Consider the following 27,311-nt stretch of genomic DNA (forward strand, 5'->3'; position numbering starts at 1 on the left):
AGTGGGGTAAAGGGGTAGAAGCATAACATTTTTCTCATTGAGTCAGCTGATTGGCACTTCTAGCTCAATGCTCTGATGGACAGAAGATTTCAAAGACTATTTTTTCAACTCTTCAGTGTGCAGGGATTGAATTTGGATCCTTGAACAAAACTAATACGAGTTATAAACCTGCAATATTATTGAGCAGGGTTCCTTTATGGAACTGAAACATGTATTCTGCATCCTGCTGGCAGGAAAATAAGATTCCCCTAAAGACAGCTCTGGATTGTGCAGGATAACACCTTGAGGTCCATATTCTCCTTACCGATGCATGAAAGCCTATCTTTACCACTTGACTCATGTCCAGACTATGACCCAGACTTTCACTTTGAACTGTTTTAAAAACTAATAAAGCTTCTGTTCATAGGAGATATGAAACAATAACAGTAGAGTTAGCCAGTAAAGTGTGTGTTTTTATGACCAGAGAAATACAGTCCACTGTAAAAAGGAAATCCTGCTGTTTCATATTTATAGTCTTCTCCCCTGATGACATCCATATCTGATTTGCTCAGTCCACATGTCAGCACAAGGTTTTCCTAAGTTCCAGCACTTGCAAGCTTGGTGTGGCGATCACACATCTTTCTGTTTTGATACTGTATTCCCAATAGCTGTGAAGTGAGACTGCAGAGGCTACTTTCTCTGTTGATTCAAGAGACAGAACAGTTAGAGTACGTCTTGCCTTTTTTAAGTCCTTGGATTATTTGGTTCTAATATTCATATACTGTTAGGAAACCTTCTTAGAAGGACACACAGACAGACTGGGGATTTGTGAGGAATTAGAGAGGGAGGAATGGACCAATGAATCTGTTTTTCATTCTTCGTTTCCACAAAATAATTAATTGTTCAAGGAATATGACTTTGAGAATGCTTCTTCTGAGTGCAATCACCTCTTCCTTCCAAAGAGTTATATCAGTGCATGTGGATGTAGGCCAATTCATTCAGGAAAAAAAAAGTCTGCAGATAGAACAGGTTTTTGCAGTTTATCTAGTTGTCTAGTTTAAACCTGTTGATTTCAGCAGGAGTAACTCTGCATAGGATTGTCACTGTAAGGCTCCAGACTGTTATTTTGAGTGTATTGTCAAAGGCTTTCACGGCCGGATTCAACTGGTTCTGGTGGGTTTTCTGGGCTGTGTGGCCATGGTCTGGTGGATCTTGTTCCTAACGTTTCGCCTGCATCTGTGGCTGGCATATTCAGAGGTGCATCACAGAGGTGTGTAACAGACTTCCCTCTGTGATACACCTCTGAAGATCCACCAGACCACAGCCACACAGACCAGACCAGACCAGACCAAACTACGGCCACGCAGCCCAGAAAACCCACCAAAACCAGTTATTTTGAGTATTCTTGCTAAGCGAAGGGGAAACAATCGAGCTACATATTGCTTGTTTCTCTATAGCCAGTTAAGCTTGTTTTATCAGGTTAGATCTTGTATTCTGTATTGCTAGGGAATATCCTCATGGAATTAGGGAATATTCTAATGGTACAAGATACAGGGGCTCTGGTTCCATGGTAGAATATCTGGTTTGCATGTGGAAGGCCCCCCGGAATCTCCAGTTAAAAGGGTCAGGTGATATGAAAGACCTCAGCCTGAGAACTTGAAAATCCATTGTCGGTCAGAGCAGACAAGCCATTGGTCAAACAGTAGTTATGTTCATGAGGGAAGAATGCATGAATATTTTTCATGGCATAGCAATGTTGGGAGACCCTCAAGTATACTTTTGACCCTGACAATTTTCCTTCATGAATTGGAATGCTCACCTATCCCCTGCCAATTGCGTGTATTTAGAGACTACATATCACTGAAAGTTATAAATAGATTTTTCTAGTCTGCTCCTTTCCATGTCTTCCCATATTTGAGTCATGCAGAGTGGTAAACTGCAGCACTGCAGTCAAAGCTCTGTTCACAACCTGAGTTCAATCCCAAAATCAGTTTCAGGTAACCAGCTCAGGGTTGACTCAGCCTTCCATTCTTCCAAGGTTGGTAAAATGAGTACCCAACTTACTGGGTGTAAAGTGTAGATGACTGGGGAATACAGTGGCAATCACCCCATAAACATAATTTTTCAAGTAAACTTTGCAATGTGACGTCATTTCATGGGTCAGTAATGCTTGCACAGGGGACTATCTTCACCTTTAATTTATCTTGCAAAAAGGTAAATGAAATTACTATAGCCTCTGAAAGTCTTATCAAGTTGTTAGGATAGAAGAACATTTTCAGAGAAGCTGTGAGTCTTTCACTCTTCTTTTAAAAAAAATAATGTTTAAACTTTCTAAATATCTCGGTAAATAACCAGTGCCAATCATAGAATATGAGACACATTTATGCAGATACATAGGTAAAGCAGGTATGACTCTCAGTGATGGAACTGCCATAGGGTTGCACAGTCAGTGGGTGAAAGTTATAATGTGATAGTTAGTTGGATGGTAATTATTCATTTATTTAGATATTCATTACCTACTTTTCTCCCCAGTGGGTACCCTAACATTTTACAATATCATTTTCCCTACCTCCATTTGGTCCTTACCCATAACAAGGTTGGGAGGGGAGTTAGGCTGAGCATCTGACTGGTCCAAAGTTACCCAGCGAGTAGCCATAATAGAGCGGTGATACAAAGCCCAGTCTCCCATTCCCTAGTCCAACACTGGAATCACTACAGCATATTGTCCTCAAGTTTGTTCTTCCAGTTAAGAACCATTGTATGTGTCAGACCTGAAAATCAAAGTTGATGGATTAAAAGGAAGGACTACTGAAATGACTATGCAGGAACCAGCACTGGTTTGATTGTGACAGCAGGCTGGGCTTTTTTCTTTCATCTGAGATGCATTGAGCATTGATAATATCAATAACAGGATCATATTGCTTGACTGTTTGGAAACACAGAATAAATACTGTGTCAGTAATCTGCTTTAATATTATTCCTGTGAGCTAAATTAAAGAAGCCTGTTTTCAGGATCCTTTTTGTGACATTTTTATTTCTGCAGAATGTGTGTAAGAGATTATATTTATACACTAAGAAATATGTAGTATATGTCACCAGTCAAGAGTGAATGATGCTTAATTTAATAGATGCCAGTGGGAAATAAATACTACATAGTCATTTCATAGGAAATTGTAAGATTTTTTTTCATTAAAAGAGGAAGCATGTACAATTACTCAGTGGTAGCACGCTTAGTGAGAACATGGTTTTATTTTTTAATTTTCCCCCTGTTATTGGCTATGTAGTATTCCCATCAGCTACTATTTCATGTATTGCTTTTGGAATAAGAAGTAATAGATGATGCAAATAAAATATGCAGTGATGAGAAGAACAAGAGTACATTTATTTGGCAATCCAGAGCTTTATAGGAGATAAAAAGAAACCAACTAAATTTGGCTGAAGACTCCAGCCAACATTGGATGGTTTTGGCTTTGCTTGTTTTCCTTGATTTTTTCACATTCTTCTTTTAATCTATGGAGAGTACTTGGTGAGACAGGGTTAATTGCATGTTTTATAAACCTCCATATCTTTATATCAACATAACTATGTCCCCTCTGGCTTGATAGTCTGCACAGATGTTTTAGTATACATCTGCAGCTGTAGTGAATGCACTGTGTACATTCTGTTTCCATCTGTAATGCCAACAAGCTACATGATTGGAACCCACATAGGGCCAGTTCACACACAACCACAGTGGTCAAGTATATGCCTGGCAGGCCAGGAGAATGATTACTGTCCCACTCACTGCATATAGAACCTTTCCTGTGTATTCACAAATTCCTATGAGATTAGACCCCCACACACATAGTGAAAAGCAGAGGATGGATTCCATTTGCGGGATCTTGTATAGTCATTTATGTGTGTAGGCCTCAAGTTAACAAGGAAAGTAAGCCTAAAACTCACCACTAAACCACATATGTATGAGCTTAGCAGTGGTTATATTCTTCAGTGGAGAAGCAGGGAGGTCTTCAATTAATTACGGACAAAATCACACCTTATAGCTTTAAAAGGCAGTTAGGAAGACAATCACCTGGAGGAATGCCACCTCCTCTTCTGTTCAGTTCACCAGCTAAGATCTTCATACCAAGCAATGCTTTCAGAGCCCCTGCCCACAAAAGTGAGGTTGGTGGTGACTAGAGAAAGGGCCTTCTAAATGCAGGTGACCCACACAAGAAATGCCCTCCCTTTTAAAGTTCACCCAGCATCTGTATTACTGGTACTCAAAAGCCAAGTCCAAACTCCATTTTATCTCCTTGCCATGTTCTCACTTTGCTTTTATGCTGGTTGTTTTTATCTGTTCTTTTATGTTGATTTTATTCTGCTGGTTTTGCTGATTACTATTTTAGAATACTGATGATGTGTTTGATTGCTCTTGTTTTAGTGTGTTGAGTTGTTTCAGTTGTATTTTTAAAATTTAGTGATACCCATCGTTAGGAAATAAATAAAAACACGGCAACCTAGGCCAGAGCTCCACTGTAATTCCAGCGCCCTGACAATGAATGAACCTGCCTTCAGTACCTCAGCCCTCCTCTACTTCCATCTTATCTGTCAGTTGTGCTTGTTGTATAGAGTTCTCAGCTCTCTGTGAAATAGAAAAAGTCCATTTGCATTTGTGATTTTATTTAAATATAACAAAAACCATCAGAAACACATTAAAACTCATCAAACTGAGTATTGCTTTGATTATGAAGGCTGTCTTGGTGTTTGGATGCATAATATCTGAAGGCCCCAGTTGTAAGAAAAGACCTATACTGACAGATACTGTGAATACTAGAATATGATTCAATGACCACAAAAACCCAGAATCTTTAAAAGGGATTTTCCCCCTGACAAAACCCCTAATATTGGGGGGGGGGGGGTGTCATTAAAATATTTAACTATTTCAGAATATAGGTTGAGTTAGGTTGGGCTGAGAAAGAGTGACTAGTCCAAGACCACTCAACAAGCTTCCGTGGTGGAGTGGGAATCTGAACCTAATATGCCAGATCCTACTTCATCATTCTAACCACTACAACATGGTGGCTCTGTAATGGTGATTATAAAGAATAATGAGAGGGAAAGAGTGCTGTAGTATCACTTTTCCCCATTATTCTTTCAAAGTGACATTTTCTTTCCAATATGCATCCCAAATAGCATAAGATTTCAAATCAACTATTATAGGCCTGCATAGAGGCTGTCAAAATATTTCTGTATTGAGCTGAAACATCATTGCGCTGTTTACCAGGCGGACCCATCCAAGCACATGCAAAGTTTTTACTCCTGGCATCAGATGGCTCTGGAATAGAAGTTCTCAAAGCTTGCACATGTGATAGCTTGAATAAAGCAGACCATCACCATACAAAATTATTGTCAGTGGCCACTTCTTGGACAGTGTATATGCAAACTGAATTTTATAGTTCATCAAACCTTCATTTTTCCTAAAAACTAATTCATGGCTAGCTACACAGTTGGTTGGGATCTGATAGATTTCTCTGTCTTATTTTTCAGGCTGCCCAGTGGATGGTCATCCAACCCCAAACATCACTTGGTTATTTGCTGGTCAGCCCATCAATATGCCCCACCACGTGCTAGCAGCTGGTCAGATTCTTCAGATACTGAACATTAGCAATGATTATCAAGGTGAAATCAGCTGCATGGCTCAAAATGAGGCGGGCTTGCTCCTGCAAAAAACCTCCTTGATAATTCAAGGTAAAAATGGTAATTCTTGATTTTTGGAATGGATTTCAGATGCTACCATTGTGCTGCAGATTGCAAAATTTAAAACTCATCTATTCAATTAATGTGGGACAGAATTCACTAATTTTAAGCATAAAGTGACATGGATTTTACCAACAGTTTTTACACTGGCTGCACAAAGAGTGAAGAACAGGACACAATGCACTGATACCTATAAGGCAGTTGCATCAAAGTAAATGCTGCTTGTGAACCTGGTTTATTTTTAAATAATTAAGTTTCATATGAAAGATGCCTTTGCAAAAGACTGTTCAAATATTTGCCCATCTCTGCAGTTCTATTCTTGATAGAGGTGCATTGACATGTAAGTATCAAATACCTATCATATTCAAATAAGCTAAACATTTTGAAGTGTATGTACATAGTACCACAAACTGTCCTCTAAGGAATACTTCCTGTATTGTGAATGCTCTTATAAATTAGTCCTGTGAGTGTAACATAAGAAGGATTTGTTTACTTGGTGACTATCGCCCTATAAGCCTATTATCTGTAATTGGCAAACTATATGCAAAACTACTCCTTAGGAGAGTGGAAGATTGGGTCAAGCAAGCAGAAGTAATAGGACCGGAGCAAATTGGATTCACTAAAAATAAATCAACACTGGATCATGTAACAGTTTTAGCACACTTAGCTAACAAAAGTATAACTCATAATAACCGTAAACTGTTTGCAGCCTTCCTGTGGATTTAAAGGGGCATTTGACTCCCATATCTAGAGCCTACTGTGGAGAGTCCAATGATTACACATGGACCCCAGACTACTGGTCTGTATAAAACAGCTACACACTTGCACTAGCTGCAGAATAAGGCAGCAACAAAGGGACCGCTCTGAGAAAATCATCACAACCAGGGGTCAAACAAGGCTGTACATTGGCCCCACTTTGTTCAATATATTCCTTAGTGATCTAGTGCCAACCCGCCAGGAGGCGAGTGGGCATGTTCCCAAACTAAACACTAAATGCGTGCCAGCGTTGCTGTACTGGCGACACTGCTATGCACCACACTAAAGTTGGTCTCACTCGTCTCTTAAATTGCTGTGCGCTGAATGTTGTAAGGAGGGCAGACTGGTAATTAACTATGAAAAGAAAGAGCAAGAATATTGGTCTTGGCTAGAAGACCCTAGTCCTTCATGGACAAAATCAATAAACAGAACCATAGAACAAGTTAAACAGTTCAAATGTTGGGCATAACTCTTACTAGCAACCTTAATTGGGCGAGGTACATGGAAATTAGCACTCGCTGCAGTAACAACAGTGCCCTAGCAATTCAAGCGTTTCTTTTTTTCACTGTGGGCCACCAGGTATATACCATCCATTGAAGGTGTTCAATGCTAAAATGCGACTCTCAGCTCCTCTATGGAGCACCTATTTGGATCAGACTATAAACAAAAATATAAACACAGCCAGTCCGTTTCTTCCACAAAATTATGGAGCTTACCAAATTGTACTTCATATGCAGCCCTATGTTTAGAACTCGGGCAAATATCGCCTTGTACCCACGATGGCCTGGCTGAGAACTGTCAGATGCAGCTCATCACTATTTGCAGGATCACTCCAGTTTGTTACACCTCATGCTTTCCGACTATACAAAATTCTAGGTGGCTGAAACTAGTTGGGAAAAATCAACCTCTTGGCTTTTCATTAGAGTGAATTAGTCCCTCTTTCCCTATCAGAGCATACAGCTGCTTGAAAACTAAGCTATTAGAACAAAGGAAATTATCGGGATATGATAACAGCTGCAGGAAAACGTGTTTCCCCTGACCCTGTATTCAATTAGACAAGGACACATGGCCAATTATTTACAGTGGATCCACCAACCCTAAATTAAGAAAAGAGCTTTAACACTGGCCAGATTCAATCTAATGCCTTCTATGCTGCTCTGTGGCGAGATGTCAACAAATTGATAAACAGAGGGAGGCTATGTCCATACAATATGGGTCAGGTGGAACCTTTCGATCATACCTCTTTCATTGTGTAAGGTTTGCAAAAAATCAGAATGTCACAATCTGCACTTATCCCATTTCTGTATAACAATCTAACTGATGCTCTTAAGATACCTATGCTTTTGAACAACATGGATCCCACAGTGTGTGAGAATGTAGCAAAATTTCTGCCCAACAATAATGAATGTCTGAATGAATACCAACCAATGTCTATGTATTATGACCACATATAGCCAGCAGTAATTTTTCTAGCTTCTGTCAGTATCTGATGGCGTTTAGAATTAGGTTAACTTAGCTGAAGTAATGTCCTATAGTTACAGAAGGACCATGTATATATTTTAGTATTTAGTATTTTAGTACCAGTGTCTATAATTGTGAGCAATAATGGGCAAATTTTGTATGCTGATTTTGTATGTTTATTTTATGCCAATAAAGGCTTGTGACTACTTGGTGACTTGGAAATAGCACAGGAGTATCTCCGACTGCTCTGTCTCCTGGGATCTCAGCACACCTTTGCTGAAACATTCCAATGATTCTAGCATTTTTTTTCATTCATAGTGAAGGAGCAGAAAAATAGAAGGGAAGTAAGAACATATGAAACTGCCTTATACTGTGTCAGACCATTTATCAATCTAGTTTAGTATTTTCCCCCTGGGCTGCCAGTATCTCTCCAAGGTCTGAAGCAGAGGAGGTTCTACCCCAACTGCTGCCACCAGAGATCCCTTCACTGAAGAGTCAAGAGGATGTACCTGGAACCTTCTCCATGCAAAACTTTTGTTCTGCCACTGAGCCATAGCCCATATAATCATCTGGTTGTGTTATGAAATGATTATGATACATCTTAATAAAGATAATAATATTCAAGATGATACAAAAAAGGCCACTAAAGTGAGAAATGTGGGTGGGGTATTTTCCTTCTGAAGAAAGGGTCATGATAGGCTTGGAAAGCCAACCCCGATGGCATTTTAGTTGGTAAAAATTAACTGAGAGAAATTAGATGAAACTTATAAGACTGAGAAGAGAATGTTTTTATTATTTGGAAGAGTGTTGGTTCTTTTTCCTTTCTTTTTTCCATGCCACTAATGTGCTATGAATGGCTGGCATGGGTGTTTGTTGTAACCATTTTTGTAGACTAGTGACCTTTCATTGGTCTAGCTGCAGTTTCTAGCAGTGTTAATAAACACCTTGTCAGTTTTACGTGTTTTACCATAAATGTTACATTGTTGCAACAGATTACTGGTGGTCCGTGGACAAGATGTCATCCTGTTCAGCCTCTTGTGGTAACAAGGGAATACAGCATCACCAGCTGAGATGCTTACTGGATGGAACCCAAGTCAACACATCCCATTGCCTGGAGAAACCCAAACCAAATCTACAGCCTATTGCTTGTAACAGAAGAGACTGCCCTTCAAGGTTTGTTTTTCTACTGAAATGTTCAATAGCTATCACAAATTACGTTACAGTGATGCTTCACATTTGTTCTTTTGGTGTTTGTCTAAAAATGGGCTGATCAGAACATAGTTCCACTAAAATGGACAGGTTATTGCAGAAATATAAAAGTCATTCACCAGTTACTGTGGTGAATTAAGAATCCCATTTAGGCAATCTGATAGGGAATCTTTAGTAAACTGGAAAACAATTGGTCCTTTGACCCTTTTTCTTGCAAACACCAAGAAGAAACTGGTAACAATGTCCAGTTGTCCCTTAATTTCTTGTGACCAACAGGATGCGAGAATGCAGGTATTGAAATCTGTGACTGTGCTTTCCGAATATTAAACCTCAGTCACAGATCTGAATAAATAGAAAGTAAATAGCAGACCAGTATTCTCTTTTGCCATCATGAGGGGCTAGGATTTTCCTTTTTTTTAGTCGATGAAAGCAGTGGCTCTCAGCAGTTTTCAGAAGCCAGTCTTGACCATGTTTTTCTGTGCTTTGCTTTCTAATGGCCAGGTGTTTGGGCAAATAACTAAACTGTGATATAAGCCATGCTCTGTGTTTTGCAGCCTCATCTGTAAAAATTTCTAGACCTGTTAACTGCAGAGAGTTCACATCTCAACCACCCACTCTGGAAAAAATGCAGAACAAGACCAGTGGTTTGCATGAAACAGAATTGCTACACATTCACATTTGCACACACAATTGACCTCAAAATGTCATCCTCCTGGTGTTTTCTGACAACAGCAACAGCCGAACTGTGAATCAAGGAAATGTCATGATGGCCATGGAGTGGCCACCATGGAAATGTCTCCCATTTTATTAGTTTTCCATAATGCTTTGCACACCTCTCCATTAGGCAAAGAATTTCTGGATGGCCAGCTGAACTGCAAGGAACAGCTGGGAGCAGGAGAGTTAGTGAAATATGAAACATGCTCATTAATATCCGCAGCAGTCTGACTTGCTGATGGGAATACTTCTACAGGAATGATTTATGCACATGAGCCCCTTTCTAAGCTGCAGTGCCGTTCATGCTGCTTTCCTGACTCTCGAGAAACTGATGAAATGTGTATGTTGGGAAGCAGAATGAGGTTGACAGTGCAAAGCTAACATTTACAAGGGGCTGAAAAGCTGTGGATGTGACCTTTCCAAACAGTATGCTGTAAAGAATTGTGTACGTAGGAGGATTCTTTCCTTTAGCAGGACTTTCTTTCCTGATTTGTTTCCATTGTGTTTTGTGGGATCTTGATCAGCAGCACAAGAGTCAACTGCTTCTGCTCAACCTGCCAAGTCTTCAGGCACATTTTTTTTGCCCATTCCATCAAATAATTAAGAAACAGAAGCAGGATTGCTCTTTGGGGAACTTGCTGGGATTTCCTCCCATTGCCCAGGGCATATAAATCCTAAAACGAAACATGAGGCTGAGCTGTCCAGTTTCCGGCTTGACCAGACTTCTCCCATGGAACCAATAATCACTTCCCTTCCCCTTCCTCCCATCATCTTCCAGACAGACATCACACCACTGAATGAGCAGACTTCCTCAGCGAACTTAGCTTGCAGCCCATTAGTACCATCTTTTCTGGACCGTGCAGGAGTATTGTTACCCAAAGATCCCTCCACACATGTGGCTGCAATTCATGCCTGTCAAAGGGTGCTCTCCCTCACAGAATCCTGACAGGAAGCAGGAACAGCCGGCAACAAGCTACAGGCTGCCTGAGCATGAAAGGCCTGGTTAGTTCTTAGCACCCAATGGTTAGCTGGGATGTTTTGTTTTCTGCACAACGTCTTATAGCTTCAAAATGTTTTAGTAATTACAGTGTATTGGAACTGCTAATTGCAATGATTGAAACTGAATTTGGGGGTTCAAAAATCTATTGGATCAGATACATCTTGACAACTGTGACTAGCTCAAGGTCACCGGCATCCTTGATGTGGAGTGGAAAAAACTGGTTCACCAAATTAGAGTCCGCTACTCATATGGAGGAGCGGGGAATCAAACCAGTTCTCCAGATTAGAGTCTACCACTTTTAACCACTACACCACACAGAGCTGCATCTGGGGACAAGAGAGGAGCTGCAACACTTCTTCCCTTCACACTGTTTTCATGCCAAATACCGTCATCTATGCTGAAGGAGATGCATGAAAGGTGGCATGGTGCAGTCTGATCTCATCAGAAGGTTTAGACTTGATGACACATACATATGTATGCTGGAAGAGGGGAAAATATCAAGACCCAAAAAAAATCAAGATCCCCCCTCCCCAAAATCAGAAATCAAATGGTAATTATCAGCAGGAAAGCAGCATAAGGAGAATGAATGAACTGCTTCCCCCTACCTTCCCCCCTCCTGCACCTCTCTCTTTGCATGCTCATGTTTGCTTTTAGATTATCAGGAAAAATAATTACAGACCTACTCATAACATGCAGTTGTACTGATATGGCTACCAAAATTGTTGAGATATTTCTAGAATAGTTAGAAAACTGACATTTAGAATACTCGTCTTTCTCCAAGAGAAGTCTGAAAAGAGAATGTCTTACATAGTCAGAACCTAGAAAATGAAATCTGGCTCATAAGAGCAGCCAACACTGTACTTCAGAGCAAGGAAAAGCACAGATGGGATGGAGTGCTGGACTGTGGGAGTTTCCTGTTCAGTCTTAGTTTGGGAGAAGGAGGCCAGCCTGAAATCTATGTCTGAAAATTGGACAGAAACTTGGGGGGGGGGGGATTTCTGTATCAGGAAATTTATATGTGTTTGTGGAATGCAAACTATGTATACTAAGGAGACATTCCAGCATCCTTGAAGTTGTTGTTTGCCGTGATAGGTTCCAAACCCTTCTGGCAAAGGAAGATATGCACCAGTTAGGATTCCGCATGGTGTGAAGATTCAGCAGCCATTCTCCAGCATCAAGAGCAAGCTGGTGCCAAGGGAGCAAATTGACTCTGAACCATTATTTTCAGTTAAGCTTCCACTACCATCACACCAAAGATCCATTTTTCTGCTTTTAAAACTAGCATCTTCGTGGTTAGGGAAAGCACCACATAGATATTTTTCATTGTATAGCCTAAGGAGCATAACAGATTATATTTTGTGCCTGCCTCACTGAAAAAAAGCCTTGAAATGGTGATTGGATTCCATAGTGGTTTTATTCCAAGTGTGTTGTGATTCAAGAAGATACTGAGTTTTACCAGTCTTACTGGTTTCTTCTACAATGTAAAGGAGTCTTCATTGGAAATGGCACTAACGTGATTGATAAATGGGGGAGAAAGAGACGTGTAATTTTGGAATGTCACTGTGACTTTCTCAAGGGTCTTTGCTTGTAATTCTGCCTCACCATTCTCCTTGTTCCCCATTTAGATGGATGGTGACATCATGGTCTCCCTGCACACAGAGCTGTGGTGGAGGCGTTCAAAACCGGCGGGTGACGTGCCAGAAACTGACAGCGACAGGCAACTCAGTCCCTATGTCCAATGATGCATGTGCTCAGGTTGCCAAGCGCCCTGTAGATACCCAGAGCTGTAATAGACAGCTGTGTGTGGAATGGGCCACTTCTGCGTGGGGACAGGTAAGTACATACAACCACCAAGCTTCTGTGATCATGAGAAATCCCAGCAAAGAAGTATGGGCAGAAGAGGTTCTGCATTGGATGGCCCTGTACAAGTCATGCTATCTCAGTCTTGGATAGACATCAGTAAAATGTAGATCACAGTAACTTACCTATGAGGCTTGTTGTGATGACTAGCAAGACAAAAATATTAGTAGGTTTTGCACATTGTAAATCATAAAATAAATGAAGATAAGTACAAGTTACTGTCTTTTTGATGACAGTGCTTTTGTTGAAAAAAACAAATGAATCTCAATTTTATTATTGTTTTTTAGTTAAGTTCTATGCCAGAGGTTCCCAATGTGATTCTCACAGGCACCATGGCACTCTTTGAAACCTTTCCTGGTGCCCACCAAGTGTTTTTAGAAAACGGCCAGGGCACGGCAGGATTTTTGCCCAGCAAGGCTTCTGTTGGGCCATTGGTGATGCGATTTGCGGTGCAGATTTGTAAAGTGTTTGCTTTAGCAACAACTGTCATCAGAGCACAAGGATCTTCATTATGGCAGTTATTCTGTGGCTCGTGCCTCCACCTCGTGCATCAGCCATTAGTGGCAGTGTGCACCTTTCTGTATCAAAATTCCAAAAGTGTCCACAGGTTCAAAAAAGTTGGGGCCCCTTGCTTGATGTTCAGCAAGTTTGCAAGATCAACGCGTTAGACACATAGTGCCCCCAAAAAATTAAAAACAGAAAAAGTTCAACACTTCTGAAGAAAATGCACTTGAACAGATGATGTTAAACTCTGGATAAACAAGTAAGATTAACTGCAGTCTAGCATCCTTCTAATTCCATAGAAGTAAGTGTGCTTAGTAGAGTCCAGCCATATCCAGATAAAATTAAATATTTTATTTGTTTAAAAAATTATCTTTATACTTATTCCCCACCCATCACCGAAGTCCCTGGGTGGAGTACAATAATAAAACATCATAAAATAATCATAAAAATATTGTAATACTACTTTAAAAACCCTCACCATCCTCCACCCTAACCTTCCCAAAAACTCATTTGCAATGTCCTTTCTTGGCTACTGGGAATAATTGTGGCAAGAGAAGCCAATTTGGAAAGGATGTCAAATTAAACATACTCAAGTGGATGGACTTACATGGTTTCTCTGTGTCTAGTGTGACTTTTGTTAAGTGCTGGTGCAACGGGATTTCCACCCAGCAGTTTTCTCTGCAGTTTCCCTGCCTCAATACCTTAGGATCAGCCACCACCACCACCACCGGGGCATTTGTAATTCTTGTTTCATGTGGTCTTGTACCCACTTTGTCAGCTTTATGAGAATATTGAAGCTGTTGATGTCACTTCTGAAGAATCACAAGCTATTCAAAGCATTTCTTCCTCCTACGGGCTAAGCTGCACCTGGCAGATTCTCTAGTGCTGTAAATTCCTAGTCTTCATTATTTTAAAAATAAGTCTCTATCCCTCTCTGTTGTGAGGATGTACTTTTCTCCATATTCCTCCACAAGAGAAGGAGCTTAAGAGTTACTTTTTGAGCAAAATGAAAGGTGGAAGTTCAGAAAACATGTTAACCATGTTGTGACAACGGTGTGTTGATATAATTATATTCTAGTGCCAAATATGTGAAAAAGGATCATTGCCTGGGGACAATATCATCAGAGAAAATAATTGACATATACTGGGCAAGAAAATCCAAATTTTCATACACTCAGCAGCTACCGGTATTCAACCTCTATGGCTGTCTTCCCTAAAATGCTGAAGCAGATTTAAGAAGGATTGGAGAAAAGCAAGGGAACCCCGTGGAGGTGCCCAAATGCCTCATGATGCTGTGGAGAAGCAGGGAAGACATCACTTCCCAACAACATTGACCTCAAGGCAGATAACCCTTGTGGAAATAACCATTTTCTCACACAGGTAGAGCCAGTGTAGCTCTACCAGTCATGCTTATTTCATAATTCCTAATGGAATCAAGGAGACAATTAATTCCTTGGTTTAAAGACCTGTCCATCACCCAGAGATAATCACCACATGAGGGCAATATTTAGTCCATTCTGAAGAATACTAGTTTGTTGGACCATTGCCTAATATCCAGTGCTTTCCAGGAAAATTAGATTTGTTGCTTTCAGTTGGCTGATTATAACTGCATTGCGGTGGCTGGAAGGAAGGCTGCTTTTGTATATTTTGGAAAACATTCACTGTAGCTTTGATTGAATTATTGGGCTGCATGTGTTAGTAAGGATTTCATCTTTCTTCAAAAAGACATAAGCAAATTGTCCAATTTGTACTTTCTCTGGAATTTCAGGTAAGGCTTATGTAATGTGTTCTGTCTTCCAGTTCCTTTGCAGAGGTAGCTTTTGGTTTATATCATACCATGATGTCATATCCAGGCTCAGTTATCAAAAGTTACTTGAATTCATCTGTTTCAACTGACCTTTTGGCTTTCTAATAAAATATTTCTCCAGCCAGAGAAGTGGTGGGGAGGGGACATTTCTTGAGATCTTGTAAGCCTATACAGCAGCATTCCTGGCCGTACCTACAAATTGATCATTCTGATTACAATTAAAAACAGATTATTGGCTATGGATCAGTAGTGTTTTACTATTGTATTATACAGTTCATCCAGGGGGACATCAGGTACCTTTCTCAAAGTGCAGTGAAAATAAGCAGATTTACTCTAGTCCCTTCCAAAAATTGACCTTTTCTCCACTCCTGTCTCCTATCGTTTTATTTTGATGCGAATATAATAGTGATCCTGAAGATGAGAATTTCATGCAATCTTGAAATGATTTAGAGGTTTCCTCATATTTGTGGCTAAAATATTCGATGCTATGGAAAACTATTTTGAAATCCATGAGACACCATTTATGACAAGGTCTGGGAGCAATGGGATATTGTGTGAAGTATCCTTGGGAATGTTCTAGCTTTTGGCATGTCTGAAGCGCCTTTTTGGATAGTGGCCCCAGTGTATATATATACTGATTGGATGCAACCAGCATGAAAAAAAATGGCAGGAATTCTCTTTTGCAACAGACAAGCTAGGGAATGATTGCACATGTGTTTACAAAAGCTATGTGGAACATACCCAACCGAACAAGTCTAGCAAAAGCAAGGTAGGAATCGGTCCAGATAAGTGAGGTTTTATGATATTAACACTGAAGACAGTGAGCTGAGTTTTATTTGGTGAAAATCTGAAGAAATAATAGAATTTATGCCGGAAAATCTATAGTCACTGTTACTCTTATTCTGCCTTCCCATACTAAGTGATTTTGTCCAAAACTTTTAAGCTATTTAATTCCCAATAATATTGTTTACCCTAATGATTCATTTTTCCTTCCTGGTTCTACTGAAGCTACTCAGGATTATTGAAACCAAGCACCAGTCGCTCATAACGTGTTACAGTTAACTGGAGGAGGGATTAAATCTTAAAAAACGAGTGACAGGTTTATTTCTGTTGAAATGTCCTCTTTCACTTTATGAGGAAATGATATGCTACAGTTGTTATGTTTCCAGGGCTTTACGTTTAATCGTCTCATACTTTTCAATTATTTATTTTTCACTGAAACCCGCCTGCCCTGGTTCTTTTTTATTAACTGCTTTCCTGTAAATGGTGATAACAATGAGTTGTAAAATGTCCAGTAGTGGGGGACAGAGTGCAATCTCCTGTGAAGATCACAAGCTTCAGCGAAAGGATTTGTGTGTGTGTGTGTGTGTGTGTCAGAGAGAGAGAGAAAGAGAGAGAATGAACTTTCTGTTGGTCTCAAATACAAATGAATGTTATAGTATTTAGCACATTAAAGATTCACAAGCATATTGTGGCCTTTCACTGCCGCATCGGCTTTTTCTTTCCTAGCTTATAATTTCTTTATTTATTGGTCAACAATGTATTTATCAGACTTGGAGGTGCTACTGGAGTCTGTTGGTTTTGCTGAAATGTACCAAGGTAGCTGCTCTCCTGAAATGTATATATCCCATTTTCTTCATTAACAGTGTAACGGGCCATGTGTTGGATCAAGACTGGCAGTACAGCACAGACAAGTTTTCTGCCAGACGAGGGATGGAATATCTGTATCTGCGGACCAGTGCAGCTCCCTCCCAAGGTAAATCCCAGTGATATCCGAATCATCTGACTCTGTGTGACTCAGTTCATACCTAATGGCTTTTGAATTTGAATACTATATATGTTTTGTGGATAAAGTCACATCTTACCTTCATAGAGAATAGTTCATACCTAATGGCTTTTGAATTTGAATACTATATATGTCTTCTTTATCCATTTTTACCATGAACTATTCTCTATGAAGGTAAGATGTGACTTTATCCACAAAACAAGGATTAGCATCTTTTCCTGCCAAAGAGAAGTCTATCATATATTCTAGTAGTGAAGTGTGGCCCCATCTGCAGATGTCTAAATCTGTAGATCAGAGACACAAAGAAAGAAAACAGATACTTCTGCAAACTTCAAGAACCATTCCCCATGTTTGCAAAAAAAATTCTGAAACTCAAAAAAAAAGTCATTGGGGATTTTTAAATTCCCCCAAAACAATAGCGCTGTCTACACACACAAAGACAACAGACCTGGAGGCACAGTGGCTGTGGTATCTGAGAGCCACTCCAGGTCCAACCATGGTGGCATCCAGGAGCAGGTCTGGACCTGGCTGTGGTGGCAATGGCACCCAGCAGCAACACGAGGTCTGACCAGAGAGGCACTGGTATCTAGGTGCCTCTCCAGGCCTGGCAGCAGTGGCATCCAGAAATCTTTCCAGGGGGCAACCATAGCTGCAGCATCCAGGAGCTGCTTCAGGCCCAACTTCAGTGGTATCCAGAAGCTGTTCTAGCCCTGCTGGACTGCAGTAAGGTATTCTGGAGCCACTCCAGATGTAACCATTTTGGTATCGGCATCAAGGAGCTTCTCCGGATTCAGCCTGGCTCCCAGACACCAGAATCACCACGGCCAGGCCTGGAAGCAGTTGTGGAGACCTGGACACATGTCAGTCTCGGAGAAGGGGGGAGTGGAATTGGAAAGGAGTTATGCTGAGACACAGTGGGTAGGTAGGGAACATGGGGTGGATTCCCTCCCAGAAGTCTTTTGGGACCCCCCTTCTATAAATGTAGTAGACAAAACTGGTTTTGCATGAAAAGGTCTATGAGTAGGAACAAGAGGAAATCCCAGTGATACACTTGGATAATTTTAGAATGTTCACTTAGTGTCTTCAGATGGCAACGTGTACTTTAAACATACATAGCCTCCTCACACACACACACATACCCCCCAGTAAACGAACGAGCTGTGGCCGCAGACACCGATTGCAAAACTCCAATCTGATAGCTCAGCTTTGAAAACCTTTACACTGGAACTAGTCCTACGATGGTGGAAAGCATTTATTGAATGTGGTTTCATAAGCTGAAGCAGGCCAGTCAGACATCCAAGACATGAACTTACACAAAAAGATGGAAATCCAATTTGTCAGAACTGTAGCAGAATGAGGGGATCATTTGTCTTCCCCTTCCTTTCACAAGATAATACAAGTGGTGGTGAGGCAAAAGCAGGGCGGGGGGGACACACTATAGCAGGGGATCTCCTGGCATCCACCTCTGCTCCCTGCTGCTACTCCACAATATGGAGGGGGTGAGGAATTGGGGAAAATGACAGTATCATGCCAACATATATTGTCACTTTTGGTGTCATACCAGAAGTAATGTCATCGTGCACATCAATCCTACAATTTCACCCTGATGTGGTGATGTCACTACCTGTTTAGTCCCAGAAGTAACATCATACATTGCTTCAATACCAGGGCAATTGCCCTGCCCTCCCCCAGTTTTTTTCCCCCAGCAGGTTGTCAACAGTAGCTAATGTCACAGCATGCCAGGTCTCCTCTGTTTTCTCAAAACTACTAAGCTAGTTAATAGACTTAATACTTCCTTGGAGTCAAAATAAAAGCAGGTTCAAGAGGAAGGTAAGACAGGTCTTTCTGACATTGACCTTCGATGTGCCTGGGTGGCTTAGATCTGATTCCTTGGACCCGCTCGGCACTCATTGGTTCAGCTGATAAGAGCATTATTTTCTGGTTTGTAGAACAAATGAATACAGACCAAAGTAGTTTACAAGTGAATGGCTAGGTACACTAAGAAAGGAAAGGAAATACTAGCTGTCCTTCCTATAACCTGTTTCACACAACACAACCCTATTGCAAACTGCTGCTGTAGTGGACTGAGAGCGCATTATCCAAAGGCATGTAAAAACAACTCAGCATCCTGAGACTCTCTGCTTTTTAATGAATGAGTTACTAGCTCTTAGGAGCACAAAGATACAATTGAAAACGTGTAGGGGGAAAACCTGCTAAAATATCAGAAGCCAGAGGAGTTTCTACACAAACTTTCCAGTGTTTCAGACCGGTGTTTCAGTACCCCACATAACTCCTTGCCATTTACCCATAAAAATGTATAAATGTCCTGGTTTTTTTTAAAAAAAAAATTTCCGCAATTGTTGTTTTATGTTGTTTCCTTTCCTTTTATCAAAGGCCATTAAGCACACAGAACTGCTGGACAGATGTTTGCAGCGTACATTGGAGAGTCAGTTTGTGGACTCTGTGTACAGCTACCTGTGGGAACTATGGCTTCCAATCAAGACGAGTGGAATGTGTGTGTGTTCACACCAACAAACCTGTGCAAGAGCATTTATGTTCCTGGAGACCGAGACCTACTAACTGGCAGCGCTGCAACATCACCCCATGTGAAAACAGTACGTCTTCTAAGGGAAACGGGATGGGGAGTACCATCCGTTGTCGATGGAGTGACAGTTCTCAAATCCGCTGATCCTGTGCACTGCATAATCCTTAACAACAACAAAATGGAAGCCTCTTATTCTTGCTGGAGGAAACTCAGTGTTTGTCACCAGATTCCCCAAGCACTGAGCTTTCAGCTCCCTGCCAACAGTGCATTTTTGAGACAGCTGGTAGCAATTAAAACTGGTAGCAATTAAAAAGCATGCTGAATCAGCATAGGTGACACCTACAAGCCAGATGGTGACTGTGCTGATCGCAAATTCCTACAGGGAATGAATGATCAAAACCATGTGGTAAAGGCTGGTAACTTAGGTGATTTAACCAAATTCATGAATTTGTTAACAAACAGAAGCCAACACAAACCAAGCAGAGCTGCCATGATTAGAACAGCTCATTTCTGATTGCCAGAGGGAGGAGTAAACAGTAGGGCAACACTGTTGCTGGCCATTCTGATCTACCCTGGCCATTGCAGGGATCTGTTTGGTCTGATCCAGCAAGGCAGTTCTTGCGCTTTTGGTATTGTGTTTGCTCCTTGTTGCAACAAGCCACCAGGATGAGCAAACATTGCACAGCGAAGGTAACACTTAATGAGTCACTGTTGCCTCAAACCCCACTGCCCGGAATTACTTTGTGTTCGATATACATCCCAGCTGCACTTCTGATGAAGGAGCGGGCCTCAAGAAGCACCCTAAATTTAGAAATGTTACATTCCATGACTGGGATGGAAATAAAGGCAACTGAGCAAATAGTTGGAATTAACACTGGCCGATTACCCACTGGTACCTGGGTGCACGGTGGGACCGGAAGCACATCAAGGCAAGAATTCTTCTTCCAGTGTGCTTCCCCTTTGCAGTATGAATGTTTTATTAAAAGCATCCTAATAAAATAGACCCTCTGTACTCCTCTTTTTGGTGCATTGAGAGAGCAGGCGCGTCAGGGAAAAAAAATCTTCTCCTGACACACTTCCTCTTCGCAGAGAGAGGAGGCGTATCAGGGCAAGACGCTGCCTCTTGCCCCACGCGTGCTTCTCACTTTCCATGGGGAACGCGAGAACACTTCTGGCACGACTTTGAATAATTGACCAATGAGAAAAGTCCTTCAAGAAGCTGAGCTGTGGAAGTCAAAGCAGTTATTAACAGCTGGGCATGCAGTACTGTCAGAAGAGTAAAAAGGGTACATTCACACCCAAAGTTACATACGTTGAACAGTGAGCCCGACAACACACAAATGCCTGACAACTGAGAGATATCCAATATTTCCAGTCCAAATGCTGATTGCTGCTAGTCCCCTCCCCTACTCAAAAAAGTGGGTAATGCCTTAAATTGTGAATAAAGCCTCAATTGTAGGTAAAACTTCCATTTGCAAATTTTAGCAGAAATATCTCTACATATATGCACCCCTGGCTTCCAAATTAGCACTGTAATCACTGGGGGAAGCTGATCTCTAAATATGCAAATACTCTGAACTAGTTCACCCTACAGAGGGTATCATATGTGAGATTTTACTATTCCACTGCTTCCCTAGATTTCTGATCAGGTTATGCTCAATAGAATCCTCTCACCTGTTGGCAAGACATTACAAAGATGTTCTCCCTTCCATACAAACCCCAGTAGTCATGGTAAATGAAATTCTGTACTCATCCTTTATGGAATAGTAGTCAGAAGACGTTATTGTGATAGGCTAACCCTAATTATTTGTGACTTGAAATATGTTGAGAAACTTCAGTTTTCCTAAAGGTTTTTGAGACGCTGAAGATTCAGGCAATCTGCTTCCGGTAGATTCCTTGTTCTTTCGGACTTGTCCTGCTCCCATTCCCATAGTTGTGACTGTAGAAAAAACTGTCGTTCCTGCTCCCACAGAGAGGTCTTAAAACTCCTACAAATGACAGTGTTTTTACTGCATTGGGCTCTTATGTTTCAACATCTGATGATGAGAACTGAGTTCAGCAGAACAGCCATTAATTTCTCCTTCCAATATATATCCAGCTCACAATTTCCTGGTTCATCATCCTCTTTTGAGTAATCAGAAATAGATTATAGTCCCACGATCTAAGCGATAGTAAGGGAAACCCAACCTTAGACATGATCCTACATTCCATGTCATTCATACATAGGGCTGTGACAAATTGGCCCAGAATAATTGAGCTGGAATAAAATGAAACTGATGGGAAAGGAAGAAAGCCAAGAAACATGCCAGCTCGAAAGCCACCCAAAACTAAAGAAGTGCCACTTTCCATTCAACTTTCCATTTTAAAAAAAATCAATTAACCTCTTCCCCCTTTTCCTAGTTGAGTGCAGAGACACCACCAGGTACTGTGAAAAGGTGAAGCAGCTGAAGCTCTGCCAGCTCACACAGTTCAAATCACGCTGCTGTGGGACGTGTGGAAAAGCATGAAGAAGGGCAACGAACACTAGGATGAATTTGGCACCCACCAGTCTTGCTCTGACCCGTTATGAGAAGGGCTCCTTGAGACAAGTGGAATAGAATTGCCTCATCTTCCATTTTTATTTATTTATTTTTCCTCCTTCCTTCCCCCTCTTTTTAAACCAACCTTTCAACTGAATTGTTGTTTTTCTCAAGAACTTGACATGGTTTCCCTTTGACCGAGGTTGGGAAACAAAAAACACAGCAAGTTGCAGTTCATTGTGAGGGCGGAGACTGAGAGAGAGCGAGAAAGAGAAAGCATCAGGACTTACACTCCCTAGAAGACATCATGCTGGCCTCACTGGACAGGCAGAATATGCTAATGGTCCTTCTGAACTCCAGACTTGCCAATTTGTGAATCAGAGTGACAGTTCCTTCCTACATATGTGCACACAAGGTGGGGTGGGGGTTAGAAGGAATTACCACACTGAACCATAGATTAGATTTACATTCGACTCTGGCATGCATTTTAACGCAGCATGAATGCAAACAACCATTTGCCAAGTGGTAACTTGCTGTGACATGCCTGCCAACACTCAGTTACCAACAAGGTGAAGAGAATTTTACCACATAACCCCAAGCAATCAGAAATCAAAGGAAATGGGGGAGGGAGAGGACTGGTAAAATTCTCCTCACTACCTGACAGGATGCTACAGATGAAACAATTATGAGCGTACAATGGTGAGCTGCTGCTTGGTAAATTTTGCCCACAAAGGGTTTTAGCTGTATTTTCTGTTGTGTTACAACCTGCCACTTCCTTTTCTCAGAAGCATCTTCTCACAGGACAGTACGTGAATTTATTTAAAAGTGAGTCTGTAGAACTCTGATACCTTTTATGACACTCTGCTTATCTTGCAGCTGAAGCAACAAACGGACTCTGTATTGATGGTCAGCAGCGTTTATTGATAGGCATCGAAGCACCCAGCTTTTCAAAGGCAGTTCTGGTGAACATGGCTTTTGCTACCCCCTTTATTCCGATGTTAATCCCCCACCCATTTTCCCAAGGAATGTGAGAGTTAGTTTGGAGCTAAGGTGCTCCAAGGTCAGTGATAGAGATAGAGCCACCTGGCATCCTGCCCCACAGGACAATGGAAACAATCCCGTTTCCCATGAGACCAAAGTGTCTGGTTATCTGCTCAGTGTGTGAAGCCATAAAGCAAAGATCAAGGAAAGAATGTCCCAGAATGGCAGTGATAACAAATAGCAGGCTGGTTACATGTATCTTGTAGCAATTACATTGAGCTAGGAATGCATCTCAATCAACTAGAAGCAATCCCCCTGACATTCTGCCTCCCCTAAGGCCACCATGTTGGTTGGGGTATGATCTGTGGAATACCTTTATTAACATGGGGGCCCTGACTATTGGCATTGACCCATTCATTGTAACTGGTGGAAAGGGGGTCCAAAATACTAGGTATTGCAACTTCCCTCTATAATCCTGCAAATATGATAGAATCCACTTCGTGTTGTTTATCTTCTTCCATCCACTTAGGAGGGGGCACTGCTAATGATGGATGTCAACGATCTGTCAGGGGTGCCTTTTTCAGCAAGTTGCAATGGCACACAGGATGTATACTGTGTAAATTATTGGGTAACTCTAATTCAACCATTACAGGATTAATCACCCTTAACACTTTAAATAGCCCAATGAATTTATGACCCAACTTCTGACTCCCCTGCAAACCTCTCAGTTTTTTTGTGGAATGGTTGGCAAAGTCTCCCTTCTCATACACCACTTCCCATCTTTTACTATCCACTTGCCGTTTGTACTCGCCCTTGGCTTTCTGCAGCAAACTTTGGATGGTTTTCCATGAGTTCTGGAGCTCCATAACCCATATTTGTAAGTCTGCTGTTTCTCCACCTGTTTTCCCAGCAAAGGGAATGTTTTCCACTCTTAACCATACACCACTTGAAAGGGGCTCTTGCCCGTACTACTATGAACTGCACTGTTATATGCAAGTTCTGGAAACAGCAACAATTCAACCCAGTTATCATGATGATCATTAATGTAACACTGCAAGTATTGCTCCAACACTGCATTCGTTCTCTCCATTTGGCCATCTGTAGCCGCGTTGTAAGCCAACAACAATTCCTTGCTCTACTTCTAGTAATGTTAAGAATTACCTCCAAAATTGGGAGACGAACTGGCTCCCCTGGTCAGAGATTGTCTTTTCCAGGATTGAGTGCAATTGGTAGACCTGCCCTGTGAATAATTGGGCTTGTTGTCAGGAACGAAGTGTGCTTGTTTCGAGAATAAGCCCACTATCACCCAAATCACCATTTTTCCTTTGCTCATGGGGAGATCCATAATGAAATCCATGGAGATCACCTGCCAAGATAGCATCTGCAGCAGCCCTGGCTGCTTGCCTGGCACTGTTTTGGCCATAGCACACACTGGACACTCCTTCACGTATGCCAAATGCAGTGTTTTTACAAACCCAAAGTGCTCAGCTGATTCCACATCATGACATCCTTGTAGCACCTTGCTTCGTAACCCTGATGGCACATAAAGTTTATCACCTTGCCACCATAGCCCCCCCCCCTTTGAGTTATCCCTCTAGTTCTTTGATTTCTGGGTCAGCAGTCCCCATTGCTTTAAATTCTCCCTTCAATGTCTTTTGGAGGGGGTACGTGGCTGTACGGGGTGCAATTGGACCCTGCCCTGTGCTTGGTTTCGAGTGGTCACTGCCAGGCTCAACTGGGTCAAAGTAAAGATTCCTGTGTTCCCTGTGTTCTGATGTCTCAAGAAGGCAGGACAGTGCATCTGCCAGAAAATTTTTCTTCCACAGGAAAAAGTGGAAAGTGAAATTAAATTTCAAAAAGAAATCTGCCAATCTTAACTGTTTGGCATTCAGTTTACTCAGCGTTTTAAGGGCTGCGAGGTTCTTGTGATCTGTCCATACCTCAAACAGGTGCTTTGCTCCCTCCAACCAGTGTTCCCATGTCACTAACACTTTTTTGACAGTTCACGCTTCCTTGTCCCCAACCATCCAATTTACCTCTGACCCCATGAATTTTTTTGATAGGTAGGCACAGGCATGAATTTTCCCATCCTCTCCTCTCTGGAGGAGGGTGGCCCCCATCGCTACGTCGAAGGCGTCTACGTGGACTATAAAGGGTTTCTTGGGAGTGGCATGTCATAGGATGGGTTCGGAGGTGAAGACTTTTTTTAGTTGGTTGAATGCTCTCTGGCAAGCCTTGTCCCAGACAAGTCTGGTTTCTGGTTCGCCTCCCCCAGGTCCCCTCCCCGTGGTCTTTGGCAGATTCATCGGGGGGAGGGTGATTATCGCAAACTCTGCTATGAAATAAAAGTTTGCAAATCCCAGAAATGATATGAAATTGTTAGGGCACTTTGAGTTTGTGAAAACATTGCATTTGGTCCGAAGGCAGTTTTGGTAGCGCAGCCTTCACAAAGATGTAGAAGCATATGTGAAGGGGTGCCCAGTGTGTGCCATGGCCAAAACAACGCCAGGGCTGTTTGCCTTTTGACTGTAGCAACCCAGAAGGAGGGAAAACCCTGCAGCGTGAGAGAAACCTCATGGTTTCCTCTCTCCTACAACTTGTGGGGTGCCCAGAATCTCTGGCAAAGCAACTCTAATTGCATCGGTTGAAGTATCTCTGCACTGCAGGGCAGAACATCTGTGTATAATCAGCCTGTGTCTTAGTTTGTGAGACCAAGTTTACAATAAATAATTTAAGTCCAGGTTTACCTCGACAAACACTGGGTTTCATTATCTTTACTGTGCAGCTGGGCACAAGAGTGTCTGGGAACAAGCCAGGATTAAGACAGGGTGTCTGCTTTCAGAAATCATATGAAACCATAAATAAGACTTAACTGTGTTAATAAACCAACTTCAGATACTGGTGTCTAGATGATCCCACTAACTCATAGTTACTTTAATTAAACAATGTTTGAACTAAGCCAATCTGTGAAACAACATTTAAAACATATTTTGTAATAATGAAAGAATAAGGCTGCTTTCACACACACTGGATAATGCACTTTCAATGCACTTTAGCAAATAGTTGCAACTGGATTTTCTCATTTCACACAGGGAAATCCAGTTGTAAACAATAGCTAAAGTGCATTGGAAGTGCATTATCCAACATGTGTGAAAGCAGCCAAAGTCCAGACAGCGCAACAAGGTGAAACTTCTGTACAGCTCGATTATGCAAAAGCTTGTTAACTGTTTAGTTACTAACTTTCACATTTACAGACCCCTAGATAGAACAAAACCAGCTTGGATGCCAAAAATCTGTCACTGCTTTTAAAATGGGTTGATGGTGGGCCTTATGTATGCTTTGTTAGTGTGATAATGCTATGTACCCCCAGACTGCAGTGTGTTAATGCTGTAGGCATTGACGGCAATGACCCAGTTTAAATGTAACATTTTTGATTGAATTGAAATTTTCATACCCCACCTTCTCCCAGCAAACCAGGCTCAGGGCAACTTACATCAAGTTTATAATATACAATAATAAAATGTATATAACTGAATATAAACCATAGTTTTCAATAAAACCCCATCAAAAATATACAGTTCTTATAGCTGGCATGCATTCTAAAATTCTATCTGGAGGATGGCCTCAGTTGACAACCATGCAATGACAAAACTTGGAGGGATCCAATCACTTCAGGGGGAGGGGGGAAAGAGTGGGCCAGCTTGAAAATTTCCAACCATCACTGTCCTCAATCATATGCCTGGTGGAACAACTCTGTCTTCCAGGCCCTGTGTAATTGGGCTAGATCCCCCTGGATTCTAGTTTCATTAGACAGAGAGATCCACCAGATTGGAGCTATGGCCAAAAATCCCCTGGCTTTGCTTGAGGACAGCCGGGTAGATCCTTGAAGTTAGGTGACATGACCTGAACAGCCTCTTCACATGAAGCAGATTGCTCAAAAATAGTCAAACCAGCTTCAGTCAAAGTTATGTCCATATAGTGAGTCTAGGATCAGAATATTGAGAAAGCCAGTTAGATTGTATGACTTGGATGGAAAATGATGCATGCCTGATCTTAAATATGTCCACTGGATTTGGCTGACTGTTACAGCCACCTCATAGTAACTGCCCTGGCATATCCCTGTTTTATAAATGAGTCAATGTCTGCTAGACATGGGTTGGCTCCTGATGGCAGCTCATGTTGATGGCACACTGCACTTCCAGGTTGATATAGAGGTCAAACGAGAAGCACTGTCTGCTTGGTGCCAATGGTGTGCTTATTCAGCAGCCTTTAGTAGCCTGCAGAGTTGGATTGCAGCACAAGTATTTAATACATGGCATTGTCCTAGTGTGATCTTCACTGTCTGGTGGGCTTAAACATTTGGTCCTTATGCCAAGATGCACTGAACAAGCTATCAGATTTGTTATTGATAAAGACTGAGAGTGGAAAATTAGCCCACATGAGCACAAATTATT

General features: G+C 41.5%; 1 protein-coding gene across 1 annotated transcript in view; it reads left to right on the forward strand.

The window, feature by feature from the left end:
• Positions 1–22,951, forward strand: part of ADAMTSL1 (ADAMTS like 1) — a 569,359-nt gene extending 546,408 nt beyond the window's left edge. Inside the window, exons 26-31 of the mRNA XM_048504173.1 lie at positions 5,506–5,706; positions 8,925–9,105; positions 12,481–12,688; positions 16,673–16,782; positions 19,207–19,427; positions 21,758–22,951. Coding sequence (XP_048360130.1) covers positions 5,506–5,706; positions 8,925–9,105; positions 12,481–12,688; positions 16,673–16,782; positions 19,207–19,427; positions 21,758–21,864 — 1,028 coding nt within the window. The 3' untranslated portion in view covers positions 21,865–22,951. The remainder of the gene's footprint in view (positions 1–5,505; positions 5,707–8,924; positions 9,106–12,480; positions 12,689–16,672; positions 16,783–19,206; positions 19,428–21,757) is intronic.
• The last annotated feature ends 4,360 nt before the right edge of the window (positions 22,952–27,311 follow it).

This window comes from Sphaerodactylus townsendi, linkage group LG07 (genome assembly GCF_021028975.2).
Source record: "Sphaerodactylus townsendi isolate TG3544 linkage group LG07, MPM_Stown_v2.3, whole genome shotgun sequence".
Classification (NCBI taxonomy): Eukaryota; Metazoa; Chordata; class Lepidosauria; order Squamata; family Sphaerodactylidae; genus Sphaerodactylus; species Sphaerodactylus townsendi.